The 23,145-nt window shown below is 40.0% G+C and overlaps 1 protein-coding gene across 1 annotated transcript; it reads right to left on the bottom strand.

Annotated features, from left to right (window-relative positions):
• Positions 1-73: 73 nt before the first annotated feature.
• Positions 74-23,138, bottom strand: DNAJB11 (DnaJ heat shock protein family (Hsp40) member B11). Its single transcript, XM_025913144.2, has 10 exons — positions 22,864-23,138; positions 20,053-20,209; positions 15,292-15,389; positions 13,225-13,357; positions 9,605-9,747; positions 8,753-8,835; positions 7,785-7,842; positions 1,657-1,768; positions 1,252-1,411; positions 74-538 (listed from the first exon to the last, which is right to left on the bottom strand). Exons 1-10 carry the CDS (start codon positions 22,929-22,931, stop codon positions 474-476), a joined length of 1,077 nt encoding a protein of 358 aa, XP_025768929.1. The 5' UTR covers positions 22,932-23,138; the 3' UTR covers positions 74-473.
• Between the last annotated feature and the right edge of the window lie 7 nt (positions 23,139-23,145).

Here is a 23,145-nt window from a genome sequence, read left to right as displayed (position 1 = left end):
ATCAAGGGAAAGTGACCAGATGGGATGGAAGGACAACAGTGTAGCTAAACCAACAAGAAACAGGAGTCAAGAAAAAAATAGCAACACAATGTATTTAAAAACAGACTTCTCCAGTTGGCATTTTGAATGAAACAGCTAACAATGAACTCCAACCCTTTATATTGTGTTTCTTTTGCTCCTGGAGTCCTCTTGCAGCTTTAATTCTTGAAACTCAGCCAGCAGCACCAGACATTAATCCCCAAAGGGAGAGGTATTATTAAACCTTTTGCTGGTCATTCTTTTCTGAATACAAATGGACAAATTCTTAAACCCTCTTGCTCATTTCATGACAATCATCAGGAGAAAAAAATTAAGCCAAACTTGCATATTGAAAATAAGAACAAAAACACACACACACACACACACAAAAACCCCTGTTGATAATAAATATCGCTGATTCACTTATGTTAAACAAAGTCCAATTTTATTCACTCTTAATATCCTTGCAGTCCATTGTATACCTTCTGCACTGATCCTTGTTTCAGTAGCTGTTTGATACCTGAAGAAAGAAGGAACAAATGATTCCATCAACAAAAATGTCACTTCTGTAGAGTTCGAAGAGCATGTTTCACGCAGAGGCTCACAAAAGGCCACATGACAACAACGGATCTGAATTGTTCAAGTTCATTGCATGTGGATACCTTCACCCCCCACACGCACATGTAGGTCCAAGACAGCCCCTCATGACTTTCTGGTGCTTAAGCACACATACCACACATAATCCCACAAAACCCTACCAAATGAGAAGTGAGAAGAGGCCATCAAAATGGAAAGAAAGCTCTTCAGTTGTCTTCCATTCCCTCCTCTTTGTCTTCTTTTCAGTTTTGACCTCTTCCACCGTTCTCTTTCCTCTTATTATTTAGGACACACCAACTGGGCCCTTCCCTCATCAGCCATCGCAGACACCATCCTAAGGCCCCTAGCCCTTCTAATGTATACCTCACCCTTCCCTCTACAGTTTGGTCCAGACACCCCAAGTTTTAAAGCCCAGCACACCCAGCCTTTTTTTTTTTTTAACACAGTGACAGAAGAATTTTGAATATGTCTTTTACAGAAAGTCAAGTCCAATTCCTAGTTCTGTCTGCAGTAGGGTTAGTGGTTGATGCATGATGTCACTGGAGAGTTTTGTTTTTATTGCCCCTTTTTAACCGCTGTTCTCATACGCATATACCACATATACGCACGTATTCTCTCTCTCATTAGACCGCTCACCTTCTCTTGCTTCCTCTGTTAACTGTTCTTTTGGAAAATCTACATCGAAAGTGATTATCAAAGAGCCCTTAATGTTGTTGTTGTCAAAGTTGGGGAGCCCTTCTCCTTTCTTCCATAGCTTGGCTCCTGGTCTGGTGATCTTATCCCGGGAAATATGTACCTAGAAAGCAAAAGGGAATGGGCTGGAGTAGGATGGGTACTTTTGAAGTACGACACACGGCTTCTAGTGAGCACTGGTGCCCAGAGTTCATGTCACAGCTCAGCACGGCAGCAAGGATAAAGGGACAGGGAACCATCATCAGGGCATTGAAAGCCAAAGAAATAGGTTTTCCACATAAAAAGAAAAACCAAACACATAATCTCAAAACCATCCACATGGAGGAAGCAGGAAACTGGTCTGTTTACCTTGTGGCCATCCAAGTGAGTAATATCCATATCAAAGCCCACCAGAGACTCGACTAGTGAGATTGTCACGTTTGTATATAAATCATCTCCTCTCCTTTCAAATATTGGGTGCCTAAAAACAGAACAAGGCAAAAATAAAAGACTTCCATCTTTGGAAAACATTCAAAGGGTTTTTAGAAAAATCTTGGGAAAGGATGAATACCACTCTTTGAAACAACAGGCATTTACTAGACATTCCTCTGTGGATAGTATTAACTGAAAAATATAAAGTTGTGTAAAATTTATTATACCCTATGTTTAAGGAGCTTAGAAACATCAGAAGGCAAAGCACATAAGTAAAACTACGAGTAATTAGACTACAGAAAATTCGCTTTGATATACAAGTGCTCTGGATTACAAGTATGTTTCCAGAACAAGGTTTTACTGTATTTGCAAATGACTTATCTGATGAAGATCTATCAGATCAAAACCTATCAGACTCAACACTCAAGACATAAACAACCCAGTGAATTAAATGGGCAGAAGACATGAACAGACACTTTTCCAAAGGAGACATCCAGATGGCTAACAGACACATGAAAAGATGCTCAATATCACTCATCATCAGGGAAATACAAATCAAAACCACGATGAGATACCACCTCACACCTGTCAGAATGGCTAAAATTAACAATACAAGAAACAACAGGTGTTGGTGAAGATGCGGAGAAACTCTTCTATTGTTGGTGGGAATAAAAACCGGTGCAGCTGCTCTGGAAAACAGTATGGAGGCTCCTCAAGAAACTAAAAATAAGCCTGGCTAGAGGTTTATCAATTTTGTTTATTTTTGCAAAAAACCAACTCTTGGTTTCATTGATCTGCTCTACAGATTTTTTTAGATTCTATATTGTTTATTTCTGCTCTGATCTTTATTATTTCTCTTCTTCTGCTGGGTTTGGGGTGTCTTTGCTGTTCTGCTTCTAGTTCCTTTAGGTGTGCTGTTAGGTTTTGTATTTGGGATTTTTCTTGTTTCTTGAGATAGGCCTGGATTGCAATGTATTTTCCTCTCAGGACTGCCTTTGCTGCATCCCAAAGCATTTGGATTGTTGTATTTTTGTTTTCGTTTGTTTCCATATATTTTTTAATTTCTTCTCTAATTGCCTGGTTGACCCATTCATTCTTTAGTAGGGTGTTCTTTAACCTCCATGCTTTTGGAGGTTTTCCAGATTTTTTCCTGTGGTTGATTTCAAGTTTTATAGCACTGTGGTCTGAAAGTGTGCATGGTATGATCTTAATTCTTTTATACTTAGGAAGGGCTGTTTTGTGACCTAGTATGTGATCTATCTTGGAAAATGTTCCATGTGTACTTGAGAAGAAAGTATATTCTGTTGCTTTGGGATGCAGAGTTCTAAATATATCTGTCAAGTCCATCTGATCCAATGTATCATTCAGGGCCCTTATTTCTTTATTGATTCTTTGTCTAGATGATCTATCCATTGCTGTAAGTAGAGTATTAAAATCCCCTGCAATTACCACATTCATGAATGAAAATGGAATTATTGCAACCAATCCCTCAGAAATACAAGCAATTATCAGGGAATACTATAAAAAATTATATGCCAACAAACTGGACAACCTGGAAAAAATGGACAAATTCCTAAGCACCCACACACTTCCAAAATTCAAACAGGAAGAAGTAGAAAACTTGAACAGACCCATAACCAGCAAATAAATTAAATCAGTTATCAAAAATCTCCCAACAAATAAGAGTCCAGGACCAGACAGCTTTCCTGGGGAATTCTACCAGACATTTAGAGCAGAGATAATACCTATCCTTCTCAAGCTGTTCCAAAACATAGAAAGGGAAGGAAAACTTCCAGACTCATTCTATGAAGCCAGCGTTACTTTGATTCCCAAACCAGACAGAAACCCAGCAAAAAAAAAAAAAAAAAAAAAGAACTACAGGCCAATATCCCTGATGAATATGGATGTAAAAATTCTCAATAAGATACTAGCAAATCGAATTCAACAGCATATGAAAAGAATTATTCACTATGATCAAGTGGAATTCATTCCTGGGCTGCAGGGCTGGTTCAACATTCACAAATCAATCAATGTGATACATCACATTAATAAAAGAAAAGAACCATATGATCCTGTCAATCGATGCAGAAAAAGCATTTGATAAAATTCAGCATCTTTCCTAATAAAAACCCTCAAGAAAGTTGGGATAGAAGGAACATACTCAAACATCATAAAAGCCATTTATGAAAAGCCCACAGCTAATATCATCCTCAATGGGGAAATACTGAGATCTTTCCCCCTGAGGTCAGGAACACGACAGGGATGTCCACGCTCACCGCTGTTGTTTAACATAGTGTTGGAAGTTCCAGCATCAGCAATCAGACAACAAAAGGAAATCAAAGGCATCAAAATTGGCAAAGATGAAGTCAAGCTTTCACTCTTTGCAGATGACATATTATACATGGAAAACCTGACAGACTCTACCAAAAGTCTGCTAGAACTGATACATGAATTCAGCAAAGTCGCGGGATACAAAATCAATGTACAGAAATCAGCTGCATTCTTATACGCTAATAATGAAGCAACAGAAAGCAAATAAAGAAACTGATCCTATTCACACTTGCACCAAGAATCATAAAATACCTAGGAATAAACCTAACCAAAGATGTAAAAGATCTGTAGGCTGAAAACTATAGAAAGCTTATGAAGGAAATTGAAGAAGATATAAAGAAATGGAAAAACATTCCGTGCTCATGGATTGGAAGAATAAATATTGTTAAAATGTCAATACTACCCAAAGCTATCTACACAGTCAATGCAATCCCAACCAAAATTGCACCAGCATTCTTCTCAAAGCTAGAACAAGCAATCCTAAAATTTGTATGGAACCACAAAAGACCCCAAATAGCTAAAGTAAAATTGAAGAAGACGACCAAAGCAGGAGGCATCACAATCCTAGACTTTAGCCTCTACTACAAAGCTGTAATCATCAAGACAGCATGGTATTGGCACAAAAACAGACACATAGACCAATGGAATAGAATAGAGACTCCAGAATTGGACCCACAAAAAGGATGGCCAACTAATCTTTGACAAAGCAGGAAAGAGTATCCAATGGAAAAAAGACAGTCTCTTTAACAAATGGTGCTGGGAGAACTGGACAGCAACATGCAGAAGAATGAAACTAGACCACTTGCTTACACCATTCACAAAAATAAACTCAAAATGGATAAAGGACCTGAATGTGAGACAGGAAACCATCAAAACTCTAGAGGAGAAAGCAGGAAAAAACCTCTCTGACCTCAGCCGCAGCAATTTCTTACTTGATACATCTCCAAAGGCAAGGGAATTAAAAGCAAAAATGAACTATAGGGACCTCATGAAGATAAAAAGCTTCTGCACTGCAAAGGAAACAATCGACAAAACCAAAAGGCAACCAATGGGATGGGATAAGATATTTGCAAATGACATATCAGACAAAGGGCTAGTATCCAGAATCTATAAAGAACTCACCAAACTCCACACCCAAAAAACAAATAATCCAGTGAAGAAATGGGCAGAAAACATGAACAGACACTTCTCTAAAGAAGACATCCAGGGGTGCCTGGGTGGCTCAGTCGGTTAAGCGTCCGACTTCGGCTCAGGTCATGATCTTGCGGTCTGTGAGTCTGAGCCCCGCGTTGGGCTCTGTGCTGACAGTTCAGAGCCCGGAGCCTGTTTCAGATTCTGTGTCTCCCTCTCTCTCTGACCCTCCCCCGTTAAAGCTCTGTCTCTCTCTGTCTCAAAAATAAATAAACGTTAAAAAAGAAGACATCCAGATGGCCAACAGGCACATGAAAAGATGCTCGATGTCACTCCTCATCAGGGAAATACAAATCAAAACCACACTCAGATACCACCTCATACCAGTCAGAGTGGCTAAAATGAACAAATCAGGAGATGATGCTGGAGAGGATGCGGAGAAATGGGAACCCTCTTGCACTGTTGGTGGGAATGCAAACTGGTGCAGCCGCTCTGGAAAACAGTGTGGAGGTTCCTCAAAAAATTAAAAATAGATCTACCCTATGACCCAGCAATAGCATTGTTTTCACTCTTATGTGGATCCTGAGAAACCATGGGGGAGGGGAAGAAGAAGAAAAAAAAAAAAAGTTAGAGAGGAAGGAAGCCAAACCATAAGAAACTCTTAAAAACTGAGAACAAACTGAGGGTTGATGGGGGGTGGGAGGAAGGGGAGGGTGGGTGATGGGTATTGAGGAGGGCACCTGTTAGAATGAGCACTGGGTGTTGTATGGAAACCAATTTGACCACAAATTTCATATTAAAAAAAAAAAACAAACAAAAATTGAACTACTCTAAGATTCAGCAATTGCACTATTAGGTATTTAACCAAAGGATACAAAAACACAGATTCGAAGGGGTACATGCTCCCAATGTTTAAAGCAGCACTATCAACAATAGCCAAACTATGGAGAGAGCCCAAATGTCCATCAACTGATGAATAAAGAAGGGGTGTGTGTGTGTGTGTGTGTGTGTGTGTGTGTGTGTGTGTGTCTGTGTATTTTTGTTTGTTTTGTTTAAAATAATTTTTTATTGCCCACGATATTATTTTTTTGTCTTTTTTTAAAAATTTATTTTCTTTTTTAATAACTATAAATTCAAGCTTAGGGAAGCTTGCCTTTGTCTTGAAAAAACAACAAGAACAACAACAACAAAGCTGTTATATCATTTGCTAACCTGATCTCATTTTAAGAGAGAGATGGTAATTATATTGTAAGAGTAAAATTTATACCATGAATGATGCAGATCTAAGTCTGGTGGCATTAAAAGGAGATAGTGTTGTTGATAAAATTATAATCTGCTGGTGGCATTTGTGGAAAAGAACTTGAAATTTTTAAATAACAGTAAACTCCGTTAGAAAATTCTAAAGTGTCTCACAGACCAAATAGGGAATGAAGTTAGTAAAATGCCTCAACAGAGTTTGAATAAAACCCTGGATTTGAGAGTTATTAGAACTTGGGTATGTAAAAATAGGGTGGTAGGTTGGGGTCATGCTTACAATGGTCTCAAGTTCAAATAAACTATGTGACAATACACCACTCCACAGGTCACACACTTTCCCACAGGTTTTTCTTTCCTTTAGTAGGTCCTGGCAGAAGGTGTGCTCAGTTGCCTTCCAATACACACACACACACACACACACACACACACACAATCAAATATTACTCAGCCACCAAAAAGAATGAAATCTTGCCATTTGCAATGATGTGGATGGAGCCAGAATGTAGTATGCTAAGCAAAGTAAGTTAATCAGAGAAAGACAAATACCATATGACTTCACTCATGTGTGGAATTTGAGAAACAAAACAGATGAACATATGGGAAGGAGGGAAAAAGGAGAAGAGAGGGAAACAAACCACAAGAGATTCTTAATGATAGAGAACAAACTGAGGGTCGATGGAGGGAGCTGGGTGGGAGATGGGCTACATGGGTGATGGGCATTAAGCGGGGCACTTGCTGGGATGAGCAATGGGTGTTGTATATAAGTGATGAATCACTGTATTCTACTCCTGAAACCAATATTGCACTGTATGTTAACTAAAATTTAAATTAAAAAAAAAAAAGATATTAATCCTTCATCAAAAAACAAAAACAAAGTGGTAACAAGAGAGAAATAATAAACAAGAAAGCTTGAGTCCCAGGCAAAATTCTTGTATAAGCGGCACTTCATGCTGAAGAAAAACTGCATATCATGTAATAGAAGGTTCTTTCTATGTAGAGTCCTCCAATCTTGTATGGTGCCATGCTTCCTCAGTCGAAATCTCAGGTCTCCTTGAATACCACTTGTATTTGCCTCTCTTTTACAACTCCTTACTTGTTTTATCAGTTCTTTCCTCCCAACATCTTTTGGATTTGTAGGTCGTGAGTAAATATATAATGGCTCAATCCTAGGCCCCAACCCCTAATTTTTAGTATTGTTGTAGAGTTACAAATGATCATTAAGGCATTTAAGTGCATGAAACAGAGGAAAAAGTCTAGCCATGTCCTGGTGGCTATCCAGATTCTCTAATCTCACTCATCTGAAAAGCGGGGGCTAAAGAGAGGGACTCCAAAATCAGATCACGTACTTGACAACTTTGATTCGGAACCGCAGGTCTCCTGGCTCTCCATCCACGTGAGGCTCACCTAATCAGAAGAGATGATGGCATGTTGTAAGTCACACAAGTTGAACACTGCAAATCTATCCGCAGTTGAGAGAATTTTTTAAATCCATTACCTTGGGTGTTGCCTACCAAATCTACCCATGAAAGCAGTATCTCTAACTGGTTATATCAAGTTTCGGATTATTAGTAAAGATCACCTGTGTCTCAGGCACAGCAATAAACAACTTGACCTGTTTCCTAAACAAAGAAAGATTCATTGATTTCTTGAACCTGAAGTCTTAAAGCTTCTTTTTTTTTTTTTTTTTTGGAGTTTTAAATTTAACCTCAAGGGGAGGTCTGAGAGTATCTTATCAATGTCAAGTAGAGCTATACATCTTTCATTGCTGAGTTAAAATTAATCCATTAAGGTCTGGACACTCTAATTTATTTATTTCTTTATTTATTAAACAGATTTTTTTTAAGTTTATTTATTTATATGGGGAGAGAGAGCACAAGCAGGGGAGGCAGAGAGAGGGAGAGAGAGAATCCCAAGCAGGTTCCAAGCTGTCAGTGCAAAGCCCGATGTGGGGGCTCAGTCTCACAAACTGTTAAGATCACGATCTGAGTTGAAATCAAGAGTTGGGACGCTCAACCAACTGAGCCACCCAGCACCCATGGACACCTTAAATTTTGATATAACTTAGGCTACTAGATAAAAAGTTACTAAGTGGTAACTTTTGGCCATTATATTCAAAAGATAAACTGTAATGCTATGGCTTAACGTGGACAACCACGAAGGTCCTGAAAGGTTTCAACCGGACAAAAGACTGTGGGACATATGTGCATTTACTATGTGGCCATTAGGATAGGGTGTGAGGTGGGGGTGGGAGGCATTCACAAGCACCCAGGGAATAGAAAGTGAGGACAGTAAAACATCAATATCAACATCTCACCTTCCCCAATAAAGGGATACTCCATGCCATCTCTCACCCCAGGTTCTATTTCTACCTCCAGCGTTCGTTCTTCATTCACTAGTCTGAGACAAAGAGAATTTAGAAAGAAAAAAAATGAAAATACAAACCAAACCCCAGATACACAATTTTTTTTCTGTTCTATCAGAGTCGTTTCTTGGAAGACTGTTCTGTACCTCTAGTTGACAAAGCCATCTGAGATCCATTTACATCTTCTATTTGCCAAAAGCTAGGGCAAAGCTACTCTACCTTACATAATCTTGTAACTTGCCTCCGAAGAAACCTGCAGTAGACTGATTACTTTGAGCCATGTGATCAATAACAGAGTAAACTACTCACACTTACATAAAGGGCACCTGGAACCACATGGTCATGTTTATCAAGAATCAGCAGCAAAGTTTGTCCTATCGGATATTTTTCCTGATCCCAGGATCCCAGGATATATATATATATCATACTGTTTAATTAAATAGTTGTGTTCCTAACATAATCAGCAAAGAGTCTTTCTCTAATCTGAAATGTTAGCTAGACATATAGGACTGCTCTAATATTCTGAGTGGGAAAAATGAAACATTAACATTTGAGGAGGATATTCAGAAATAAAGGGTGCTGCTTATTAGTTCAGAAACACAGAAGGCAATATTTAGAAGAAATACTTTTGGGAAATATAAAAATGTACATGTCTTTGTTCCATCCTCTGGTAGAACTTGAGAGCGTGTGAAAGAAGGGCATGGAAAGATAGGGGAAAATCTAGATCTAGACCATTAGCATTTTATCAGACAAATGACATGATTCGAGTGTCTCTTGGTGGAACAAAGAAAGCGCTCCACTTACTTGACATTAGGGCATTCATCACAGACCACCTCTTGGGTCATTTGGAAGCGCCCCGGGCCCAGCTGGGTAGTCCGCATCTCCTGCCGGCAGTTGCATTTTCGTTTGCCAGGAGCCTGCCTTGCCACAGGTTTGTTTCTAACTACCTAGAAACACATAAACAACGTCAGCTTCTCTCTCTGTAAAAAAGCCTCTGGTTTCCTCAACTGATCAGGGCTGCACACACGCCCATGCCAGAACTTCCTCTTCTCTGGCAAGCTACCCCTCAGGGAGACCCGACGCCGACAGAAGTCTCTGTGGACTTACAAATCAGACACCCCACAGGAATGAAGCAAACGGATGCTTAAGTGATTCAAATTCTGAAGCTGGAGAAGAGAGAGGGGAGTCAGAAGAGGGCCAGAAAATAACGTGTATGATATGGGCATTTCCGAGCCACAAGAAAACACTGCTGAGTTAAAGGAGTTCACAGAATTGCTATCCTTGAAGAAATCGGAGCCGTGCAAAGCAAAACCACAGCCTGAAGAACAACCACAGCCTTCAAAAGCTGATATTAGCTGCCACCATACCATTACCTACGATAAACCCAATGAAAACACTTCCTTGTTTCAGGCAACTCAATCCAGGGCTGTTTCCCACTGTTATCTCAATTCAGACACTGAACATGTAAGGGACACAATAATCATCTCTTTGTAGTTGCTTGCAATCAAACACGCCGATCGCTCAAGGTATGTGGGAAGCAGTACACGTGAAGAAATGTATTCCTGTGTTTGCCTGTTTAGTTAGCCAAACGTCAAATCACAAGGCATGTGCTCAGGCAGCAGGATGACACAAATGTTTGGGAGAAAAATCCCTTAAAGCCTACAAATATATGAAAGCCCAGGTCAGCAGAATAAATGACAACAGTAACAGCAATTAGAGCAGACACTTTATAGCACATACTACAAGGCAAGCAACGCTTTTACATGTATGAACTCATCCAGTCCTCACAACCAGCTCATGAGGCAGGTAGTGTTACTGTTTCTGTTGTACAGGGGAGGGAATGAAAGCACAGAAAGGTTCAGGAACACAACCAAAGTCACATAACTAGCACATGGCAGAGCTAGTGTTCGAAACCAGGCAGTCTAGCTCCAGAGTCCGTGCTTTTAACTACTATTCTCTCTCTCAAGGTAATTTTTCCCGGAAAAAGAATTTTCCACAGAGTCGTTTAAATAGCAAGGTCACCAACATAGATTTTTGTTTCGGGACACACTAACTGCAAAGGGTGATGTACACAGTATATACTGGTGATGTCTGCAGACAACAGGTCTGCAGGGAACATGGGGGTTAATCAGGCTCACCTCTTTTCTCCCAACCCAACAACCCATCTTGCTTTTGAAGGAGAGACGGCCCAAATACTTTCACTGCCCTTTCTCTCACCCTTCAGATTGAACAACAGTATGACGAGACAGCTGCATCCTCTGTAATTGTCCAGTCCTCTTTTTTCAACTCTTCAGAGCAGAAGCCACAACTAAAGAAAATGCTTCTTGTCGAGCTGGTACATATACGTGGGCTACCAGCTGGCTCCTCCCAAATCCTGGAAACACTATAAGACGTCGATTCCAGGAAACAATAATCATAACACGCAATTTGTGAGAAAGCTTCAGAGACAGAAGGCTGTACTGAACCGGTATGTGTGCAGCGTGGTGGCTGCATCTTGGGGCAGCGGTGGCTAGAGGGGGCACTGAGAAGGTGTCAGGGAAAAGCAGTTGACTTTTCTGCTGTCGCCTTGCTCCTGAACGGCCTTGGGACGAGTTTGGGTGACCCCCTCTCCTCCAAAACTGACAGACCCCAGACAGCAAACAAGACCGAAAAAAGCCCTCCCAGAAAACAAATAAAACACAGTTAGAACCACTAGGCAAGGGCTCGCCCCAAGATGCCCTCCCAGGGCAAGAAAGTTGCTGATCCCCATGGCGGAGGGAGTATGAGCTCAAAGGTCAAAAAACCATCTAGACACCTGAGCAGTCTGACTACATGCCCTCCACCTCCCACCCCCCAGAAAAGACAACAAACTGGATAAAACATATATTTTAAGCAAATGTATTAGGGAAGACAGACCAAGAATTTAAAATAAGCATGGTAGTATTTAAGGAGATAAGGGAAGGCATCAGCAAAGTGAAATAGAATAAGAAATAATGTAAGAATCCAGTAGAGATATTATGTATAAAAATACGAGTTGAAATAAAAACACAGCAATGGGATACTATTAGGATGGCTATAGCTAAAGACTGAAGTAATGAGCTGGAAGTCCCAAATAAGGCACTCTTCTAGAAGAAAGCAGGGGAGGCTAAAGAAGCAGAATTAAATATATATATATTTATTATATATGTACATATAATATATATATATACACTTATATATTTATATTTATAAGAAAATTAGGAGATAGAGGCAGAAATGCCAACAAAGAGGATTATATATCCGAAAACATGGAGATAAATTTTCCAAGACTAAAAAAAGATAACCTCAAATTAAAAGATCCCGAAGTTTTAGTAGAAAATATTATGTGAATCGTTTTCTGATTTTAGGGCAGAGAAGAATTTCTTACACAAGACACAAAAACTCACCATAAAAGACTGATAAATTTGGCCACATTAAAATCAATTACCTCTGTTCATTTAAACAAATCTTCGATATAATGAACACACCAGTTACAAACTGATAGGCTATATTTTTATCACATATGGCCAACAAAGACCAAACATATGAAAGTGTTTATCCTAATTAGCTGAGAACATGCAAATCAAGAGCGTAATGAGGTAGCATTTTTACCCATTTGACAGGCAAATATTGAGAAGCCTAACAATTCACGGTTTTAGAGAGGTGGCGATCTACAGGATCTCTTATAACTGGCTGGCGGAAGTGCTGGTACTAATCAATTGAGAAAACAATACGGAATTATCTTGTACAAATGAACGTTGGTTCATATTACCCAGCAATTCCACGCTCACATATATGCACCCAAGAGAAATTCTTGCTCACATGTACCTGGATATGTGTATAAGAATGTTCACAAAAGCACTATTGGGAAGTGGAAAAAAAAAAAAAACTGGAAATAACCTACGTGCCTACTGATACAACGTGGTCACAATAAAATTCTACTCAGCAGAATTACATGTTACAGCAACAACAGGCAGCAATCTTGATGACACTATAGTGAAAAAAGCCAGTCCCAAAGACTGTAAAAATAGCATCCTACCATACACGAAGTCAAAAGCAATAAAAATACAACAATATCTTACTCAGGTATTCATGTACATGTAATACAACAAACAAACAGGAGTGCCAAGGGAACAATAAAGACAGAACACAGGACAGGAGCTCCCTCTGAAGGGGAGGCAGGGGGATGGAATAGGGAAGTACGTGGAGGTAGACGGACATGGTCTTGCTGTATTTAGTTCTTGGGCTGGGTGAGGAGTTCATGAAACAATGGGATTATGAACCTGGGATTATGATGAACTCAATTCTGTGCATCTGGTCACTCTCCCCACCCCTGAAAGACAGAGCAGGTACCCAGAGATTTCCTGCTTTTAGTCAAAAGAACAATTCTGGGAATTAATATGAATAGCTGTGTTGTTGGAACTTACTTCCACAAAATTTCCCGCATATACTTCTTCCAAAGTAACTTCCAAATCTACAATAATATCACTTCCTCTTGGAATATTTCTGTCTTGCTGACGAGGGGTTCCTCCAAACATGAAACCAAAATCTCCAAAGAAGCTGTGGATAAGTGTAAAAATCATCAGGAAAAGAAATCAGAGTTCATGTCTTACAATTATTTTTCTTCACATTGATACAATATTGTGTCCTACCAACATAATATTGTATAAAAACTGACATTTTTAATACACTGGAGTCATACATCACACACAATTTTTTGTCATACATCATACACAACTGTACTGCCATATCCCACAGAAAAATTTTACTTTTTAATACATATTGTCCAGACATACGGTGCAGTGCATACAGTGCATCCATGAATTCAAAGTTGGGCATAATCAATGACCTACTAATCTGTTTTAATATCAAGGAATATCAAGATATAATGGACTTATCGAGAAAGGGCATAGTACATATAAAGTCATGTAATACTGACTCAAATGGTAATTTTGAACACTTGTAATGTTCACTTTGTGTAATTTTTAGAAACTAGCTTTAATTAAAGAAGCTACTGTTCTGTACAAAACTCTTGGGTACATAATTAAATAACCTAAAAAAGCATCAGACTTAGTACAATTCTGGACCTTAAGAAAAAGGACGTTCTGATCTCTACAAGATCAAAATCAGTTTTTATAAGTAACAAAAGCATCACTTTGAATTAATACAATGACCTTCAAATGTGCAGGTATTCTAATCTTAATGTTAATTTTTGATGTTAAGAAGCCTCAGATGTTGGCACAGTGATGCCAGCTAGATAACTACTCCCCACCCACCAACCAACCTTGGTGAATAGATTCCCTGAAATTTCAACAAAAACAGAGAGGGAGGATTGAGGAGGGGGGGCGGTGGTACAGATGGCGTTTTCTCTCTTTCTGGCATCCCTAGGTATCACTTCTAATTGTCAAGGGAACGGGACACTTCCTAGTAGGCTAAAACAACCAAATCAATCCTGGGGAAGAGAAGGATTTCCTAACCACATTACCCACACAAGTCCTGAAAAATCTACTGTCACCCCCAAATACTAGATGGGGGAGACTATTGTGTGCAACAGTGATTCTTACCTTCTTTGGGAAAGGGTTCACAAAACCCTTTAAGAATCTAAAGAAAGCAATAAACCCTCTCCCCATAGAAAAGCATACTCAAACATCTTTTTGTTTATACCTTGATTTGAAACCCCAGATTAAGATCTTATATGGCATCATCAGGGCACACAAAAATTCAAATGCTCAACAAAGAGGGGTTCAAAGAGTGGGAGGGAAAGGTGTTTATTATCCCAGCCACTCAGCACTCCTGGAAAGCCACGTGAGACAGGAGACAAAAAGCCTCGACTCTTAATTCCTTCCACCAATGCCGATTATTGTAGTTGTCTCTCTTGTTGATAGGATGAAAAAGAGGCAGTTCTGGGTATGGGAATAGAAATCTCTCGCTCTCTCTCTGCTCATAAGAAATAATTTCAGTTCATTAATGGTTTGCAGATTCTAAGACAGCGAGGGGACAACATACAGTGCCCCCAACATTGTCAAGGGTAACTTGACTGATTCAGTTGGCTGGACAGGAACCTGTATTTTCTAGAGCTTTATGAAAACAGAAGAGTATATTCCCACAGGGAGGAGGATGATTGACCTTGTGGTCAAGAATCAGTTGAGCTGTACTCTTCATCAAAAGCTTCTGAAGCAGGCAACAGGGATACATCTTTATTTATTTATTTTTTTCAACGTTTATTTATTTTTGGGACAGAGAGAGACAGAGCATGAATGGGGGAGGGGCAGAGAGAGAGGGAGACACAGAATCGGAAACAGGCTCCAGGCTCTGAGCCATCAGCCCAGAGCCTGACGCGGGGCTCAAACTCACGGACCGCGAGATCGTGACGTGGCTGAAGTCGGACGCTTAACCGACTGCGCCACCCAGGCGCCCCCAGGGATACATCTTTAACAATGACCGAATGATCCATTCTCAGACACTAATACTTTGCAGATGGGCAAATTACTTACTGTGAAAAAATGTCTCCATGGGAGCTCTGATGCCCATCTTTTAATCCCTCTTCACCATAAGTATCATATTGTTTCCTTTTCTCACTGTCTGACAGAACCTGGGGGACAAAAGCCAGTGGAGGAAAAGATCAGGGGTTGGCAAGATGTGATGAAGGTACATTCATGTTTTTTTTAAACTCTGATACTGGGTCTAAGCTTTGTGTGGAATGCAGTTTCCACTATGTATTAAGGCAGGTTTATATTTTCTTTGGCAGACTGAATTCTTTGATGCACTGTTCATTTTGGAACTTCTACATTGCTCAACTCATGTCTTCAATTTATCAAAATTCGCCTAGTCACATAAAAACCATATGAGATAAGCACTGTGGCTATGAAGGTGAGGGCAGCAACAGGAAAGAGGGGAGATGAATTCCTCAGGGTTACTTCCCATTCGGTGTGATTCTTGTGCTCGTGCAGTTAACCTGTAGGAGGCAGTAGCTCTCTGAACCATAAATTAGGATGGGACTATGACAGATTGCCATTAGTGATAGAAGCAGTAAATCAGGACAGCATGAAAATCTGCTCAGTCCTACCTACATGTCCATATCATATATACCCCTCCATGTTATACACATTAGGAGACTGACAAGTCAAGGGAATCAAATGGCCCTTCAGAAGGGTCTATCCTGCTCTATTTTCACATTCCCTTTTCTATTTTGGGCGGTATCTAGAAATCCATTTGTCGAAGAATGCTCTCTGACATGTGTATGTTTAAGTTTGTAATCTTCTGAGTTTGAATTACATAAAGTAAAAAACAAAACAAAACACTGCTCTATGAAGACTGCTCAAGGTCAATTTCACAGCTTGAAAAGATTGGACCCATTTGAAGAATATAAAAACTAAATAAGCTTCCATACTCTTTCAAATTTGCTTTCAACATGCCCCCCCCCCCCCAAAAAAAAAAGAGAGAGAGATAGAAAAAGCTTCCCATCTATTTAGAGAAATCTGAAGTATTTGCACACATATAATTTTGACAGTTAAATAACTTTATACCTTCTTTGTCATTTTAAAACTTCTGTTTAGACAGCAGATTGAAGGGTTATTTCAAACCCATACTTGCACTGGCCCAGGAAAAGAGGTTGGAAGTAGATGGGGCTTGCTGACTCAGCAAAAGAAAGGGAAGACCTGACTAGCATATATAAACAGGACACACTTCTGGCTCAGGGCTGAATGATGTGTAAGGAGCCACTAAAATATTTTATCTTTCTAAATTTATCTTAAATGTTAAAAGAGATTGCGTACATAAGAGAAAACATTCTTTTTTCTTTTTTTAATGTTTATTTTTTAATTTTTTTTTTTAACATTTATTTATTTTTGAGACAGAGACAGAGCATGAATGGGGGAGGGTCAGAGAGAGGGAGACACAGAATCTGAAACAGGCTCCAGGCTCTGAGCTGTCAGCACAGAGCCTGACGCAGGGCTCGAACTCACGGACCGTGAGATCATGACCTGAGCCGAAGTTGGCCGCTTAACTGACTGAGCCACCCAGGCGCCCCTTAATGTTTATTTTTGAGAGAGAGAGAGAGAGAGAGAGAGAGAGAGAGAGAGAGCGTGAGCACGGGAAGGGCAGAGAGAGAGAGACACACACAGAATCTGAAGCAGGCTCCAGGCTCTGAGCTGTCAGCACACAGCCTGATATGGGGCTCAAACTCATGAACTGTGAGATCATGACCTGAGCTGACTGAGCTACCCAGGTGCCCCAAGAGAAAGCACTCTTAAAAGGAAAGACAAATGGGTTAGTCCAAAAGTGACCAGAGTACTTGACTAAAAGCATTATGATAGACCACATGGAAAGGAATATTTGGTAAATATCCTCAAAAGGAAAAAAAAAAAAAAAAGCTACTTCAGGGAAACAGAAATGGGCAGAATTCACTTAAAAACAACAACAACACAAAACCTCAAAATTCTTATCATCGTGTGATCTGCAGTTTCAATATTTTTACTTTCAAGTCTACTGTGGTCTGGTCTTGCAAAGAAATGAATACCACACATGGGTCTAAAAGAAACACCATTTCAAAACCCCCAAACAAAAACTATTTTAAAGTCAGCCTCTTTACGGACAGCAGAGGTTTCTGTAATAACCCTCCCCAAAAAACTGCCCTTAAAGTTATCTATTGTAATTCACTTCTTCCTCAGTTGTCTTCCAAGGAATGTAATTTTATTCCATGGTCTTAGAAGCTATTTTAATTTCAAAAGAAAGAAAGGTTCTTAGTTGACTGGCCAACCAACCTAGAGTCTCAACTAATTAAAATGCCAACAGTAACCCCAGTTCCGTAGAGAAGACAAATTTCTATTCACAAAATACTCTTCAACTTAACTGGGATTTTGATTCGTGAACACTAATTTATCTACCGACCAAAGGCAATCAAATGAATGATATAAAGAAAAAAGAGGGGCGCCTGGGTGGCGCAGTCAGTTAAGCGTCCGGCTTCAGCCAGGTCACGATCTCGCGGTCCGTGGGTTCGAGCCCCGCGTCGGGCTCTGGGCTGATGGCTCGGAGCCTGGAGCCTGTTTCCGATTCTGTGTCTCCCTCTCTCTCTGCCCCTCCCCCGTTCATGCTCTGTCTCTCTCTGTCCCAAAAATAAATAAAAACGTTGAAAAAAAAATTTTTTTTTAAAAATAAAGAAAAAAGAAAATTAGACCTAGTGACTAGAAAGGTTCTTAGAGTTAAATAATCTTCAATCTCATGAATGATTTATGTACAGCCTGCCTAGGTCATAGCTAAAGAATATGGTAGACTTGAAAGAACATGGTAAATTCTTAGCAGCAGCTTCCCTAAAAAATATTTTGGACTATTGGGTTCTTAGCAAACAATGGGAATATTCATGGGAAATACAGTGCAAAATATGGAATCTATATTATCAGCAAGAAACAAAATGTTCTGCCTAATTTCAGAGGATCCACCAACGCTCTCAAGTTTATTTGTGGGTTCCAAGTTAGGAATTTTGGTCCTATAGGATCCCTGAAGGTATCAACAGGAAAAGGGGGACCCCATTAGGCCTAGGTTTCCCCTAGGTATAAGTCACTGTTTCAGGTCAGTGGATTCTTTAACTTAGGCCTTGGGATCTCTTCCTTTTGGGTTTTTCTGACTACTAAAGTATTTTTCAGATTTGTTTCCAGCCTTCTCACTATCCAGGGATTTAACCTGAATTCAAAAGTTTTAGCTCCATAACTTCCAGAGTTTATTTTTTTCTGTGTCCTTCTAGAAAATAGCAATGGTGACTAGCATGACGACACTTGAATGTATAACTGAAATCTGCCAAGACAGCAGAATTTCAATGTTCTCACCATAAAAAGAGACAAGTGAGGTGCCAGACGTGTTAGTTACATGGGCAGAATCCTTTCACAATATATACATATATCAAATCATCATGACATACACTTTAAACATCTTACAGTTTTGTCAACTATACCTCATTAAACCTGGAACCCCTCCCTACCCTGATCTCTTAATCTATTTCTAGAGGAAAGGTGAATTGCAGCACATGAAAAACAGCTAACTCCTGGGGCACCTAGGTGGCTCAGTCAGTTAAGCCTCCGACTTCAGCTCAGGTCATGATCTGACAGTCCGTGAGTTTGAGCCCCAGAGCATGTCAGGCTCTGTGCTGACAGCTCAGAACCTGGAGCCTGCTTTGGATTCTGTGTCTCCCTCTCTCTCTGCCCCTCCCCTGCTCATGCTCTGTCTCTGTCTCAAAAATAAATAAAAACATTAAAAAAAAAAAAAAAAGAAAAAGAAAAACAGCTAATTCCTAATTTAAATAGACAAAAGATTATCAGAACTTATTTATAAGATTTTTTCACCACAGTGTTGAAAGAATCTGTGTATAAGTTTTTCAAATAGTATATAAGTTATTACGCATTCAACAAATATTCCTCAGTGTTATTAAAAATGAAAAAAAGAAAATGGAAATAAGAATATGCCCAGCTCTATATTTTATGGTGACCTAGTGTAGATTAAACGAGATGATATTGAAAGTGTCTTCCTCTCCAGATTAGTTTGCAAATTGCAAACTGTAGCTGTGTTTTGTTTGATCGGCACAAAAAAGAAATTTTTAAAACAAATTAGTTACAAAAATGTTCCAGTCAAAAGAAGTACATACAAATCTGGATTAGCACTTCTCCTGAAAAATTAAATGACTTCTCATTTAATTTAAAATAAAAACACCATGTTTTTTTTAAATGGCAACGCCATGTTTCCATTTGTACATGGCAAAAACTGGCTGGGGTTGAAAAACAGCTTCCCTTGAAAGGGGGCAAGAGGGCTTTAGTTTGTCACAGTCTTCATCATTCCCTTAATAGGGAATCCCAATATGGAGGCAGAGTAGCCACTGTCATGTTTTATCTTATAACCGCCCTGCACGCTGCGTGTCTGGTCCACGTGGGCATGTGGATTTGCAATCTTCATTCAGATTTTGATTCTATTTCTGGCTCTAGCTCTCAAACTGATCGACTGAGGATCAGTCTACTCCTGAATCTATCAATCATTCTTTCATCTTTTTCAACATGACCCCCCTTAATAAAACAAATACTGTTGGGGAAAAGTCAGAAAAGGGCAGTATGCTAACGCTAATGTACAATATAACAGCAAACACTGATTTTACGTTTACCCATTGTCTATTTTGAAAAAGAAGTGACCTGAAAGAAAGGAGTGCTACTCTGTGTTACACTGTCTTTTCTGTAACTGTAGGTTTCATTCCTATTTCATCCTTTTTACTGACTCACCTCATAAGCAGCACCTAGATCCTGGAATTTCTCCTGAGCTCGAGGATCATCGGGGTTCCGGTCAGGGTGAAGCTGTAGGGCCAGTTTCCTGTAGGCCTTTTTAATGTCTTTTATAGATGCACTTCGAGGCACCCCCAAGATCTTATAGAAATCTCGCCTGGGGAGTAGGGAGAGGGAAAGGGTACTTCATTAAAGAAGTATACATTACATTTTGCAAAGTGAAATTTTTTCCTTTACATTAGGTCTGTGAATGAGCGAAGAAGTAGGAAAATGAAGATATACACGTGATGCACAAAAAAGAATGACTACAAAGAGAAACCTCGGAATTTGTAACGAGTTCTTATACATTGAAGCAATCACAATGACAGTCTATGTACTTTTTGAACTTTGCTGAAATTATTCAAAACATCTGTGGTATACTTCTCTTAAAACTATCTTCAGGCAAGAAAACTATTATTTATGGTCATATGTGTTACTTTCAACCAATAACCGTATAATCAAATTAACTCTCCTTTTTCATTCCCTCTATTAGTGACTTTAAATGACTCCTGGCTATTTCCTAAGGTCAAGTGACAACCTCAAAGGGCGATTTTCTTTACAAGATTACATCGCATAAATGTTCTAGTAGTAGCTTTGTTTGAAATGTTAAACATGAAGTGACTGAAATTAAGTTCAGAGGCTAACATGGAGGTTAAGCCAAAATCCAGTAAGAGCCCTGAAGAAAGAATAACATCTATTTGGATGTATGAGTTGTGTGTTTTTTTGCTAAAAGCGGAAATATCAATCTTGCAGTCATTGTTAGTAGTTATACTAGTTTGTCATGGTCAAGTCTTAATTATAGACAGCTGCTGAAGCCCACATACAGGAGCCTGTAAGTCTCAGAAGCTACAAATACACACATGGCATGATATGTATGTGGGAGATAAGGGCTGACCACTGACCACCTTGCATGGGACTATGCTTGAACCAAATTAATTACAAAAGGAATCTTTGCAAGAAGGGCCAATGGATACAACAGAGTATAATAAACTTTCAGAGCAGGGACTGTAGCCCATAGAAGATATATATATATATATACACACACATACATTGAATGAAATGAATAAACATGCTCACAAACACCTACTCCTTTTGGCAGAGTCACTTGAGCCACCGAAAGTTATTCTGAAAATGCATTTCTCAACAAAGGGGATGGGAAAGTTGTGCACAATGGACACGCTAATGTAGCAGCGATGGTGACTTTAAAACGTAGTGGGGATAAAATGCATTGAGGTGCCAGGTGATATAAGCCACCACACTGAGAAAATTATTCCATAAGCTCTTAGTCCCACTTTAGGAAAGTCATTTAATCATTTCATGTAGAAGTTTGTAAAATGGTCACTCCCAAGGGATTCCATGAAAGTTAGATGCGTTAGCTTCCTCCCAAAAATCTGCAAACATCTGACATCTCTTGATGACAAGGACTAAATCAAAAGGTTCATTAAAATTAATAACAAAAGAGCTGTTTAAAGAATGAGTCTCACTTAGAATAATACAAAAATAATAATGTAATGTAATAACAATATAATAGTATAAATATAATAATAATATAAAATGGCTAAGTAACAGCTCAGAAAAAATCAGGGAAAAGATGACTGGCATAGTTTAGCATCAATATTACAATTCCCAAAAGACTTCTTTATAAAAGGCTGATGTTTAAAGCTAAAGAATTAACAGTAGTCATATTGACATTTGTTTAAATATCTTAGGGTATGTGTTGCTTTAATTAAGTACTAACAAAAACATACTAAGAAAAACAAGCATTACCTAGAAGTTAATTTTTAAGAAATTTGAAATGTTTCACAAGATAAAGAAGACAACAAAGTTTAAGCAGATGTGCACGGGGGAAAAAACTTTTAAGAAATAACAAGCACTTTCAATTTTAAAGCTTTGTTAAGTAGCACCTCCTCCATTTAGAGAAACTTATGAATTGTTAGAAGCTAAGACTTTACTATTTCCCCACATTCTAAAATATGAGCCTGTTAGATCATATCCCGTGGTCACCAGGCTTGTAAGATCATGGATCTAAAAGGATGGAAGGATCCTTAAGAGTTCAGGTGCTCCTATTCCCTTCCTACAGGAGGAACCTTATTACCCTCATGTTACAGATAAGAATTTAGGTGGTTCCTTCAGAGTCACATAATTCGTAAGTGAGGTGGGTGGTCTTGAATCCCAGCTCACTACCTGTTGGTGAAATGCTCTTCCCGCTCATAAGATTATTCAGCTTCTCAAGAATGTACCATGGAGAGAGACAGTGAGGCATGATGACAGCTTAGGTTCAATTATCTCAAGAAGCTGGGAAGTTCAAGAACTCTCCAAAGCGTCTGCCTTGCTCCCTCAATCCAATTTCCTCTAGTCCCAGCATGGCTTTCCTACCTGTTCTCACGTTTTCACTCAGACTCGCAAAATAACCCACCCACTTTAATGTCAGCCCCTCCAATGGCTCGATGCAGGCTCAACACAGTATGGTCCCCTTTTCCATCCAGCTCAGCAGTACCCCCACCCCCACAGTGTGTCTGGCACTGCATCCAAATCCCACTCCTCTGGGCAACTCTAGCTCTAAGGGCCTCTGGACCTAAGCTCCTCTCACTCGAGCCACCCACTGCTCTCCTCTCCAGCCCGCTGGCCTGGCCCACACCAGCCATTCTTCTGCCCCCACCGCCTCACCTCAGCAACGCCCCTCTCCACTCCCTCAGTCTGGCAACGCTCCCTCTACCCCAGCCAAGACTGACCGACTCACGGGCCCCGTGCCCGCGGGTGCCTGTTCCTCACCCGGCGATCACGGCCCCGAGGAGGTACAGCAGCAACAGGCAGAAGGTGCCCAGGTTCTGCGGGGCCATGGTTTCTCTGTGCCGGCCTCTGTGCCGGTCCCTAGCCCACGCGTTCCTTACAGACTCCTCCGCCGCCGAGTCGGCTCACCAGCCCACCCGGCGCTGAGAGGCCGCCTCACACCGGGGTCTCCTCGGTCCGGAGCTACAGCTAGCTCGCCCCCTCCCCTGCCAGTCCACTTCCCGGGAGTCCCGAGTCCCCGGGAGAGAAGCCCCTAGCAGGCGA

The sequence above is a fragment of the Puma concolor genome, chromosome C2 (genome assembly GCF_028749965.1).
Source record: "Puma concolor isolate L17-30 chromosome C2, mPumCon1.1.hap2, whole genome shotgun sequence".
NCBI classification, from domain to species: domain Eukaryota; kingdom Metazoa; phylum Chordata; class Mammalia; order Carnivora; family Felidae; genus Puma; species Puma concolor.
This window is presented reverse-complemented; position numbering and strand designations above follow the sequence as displayed.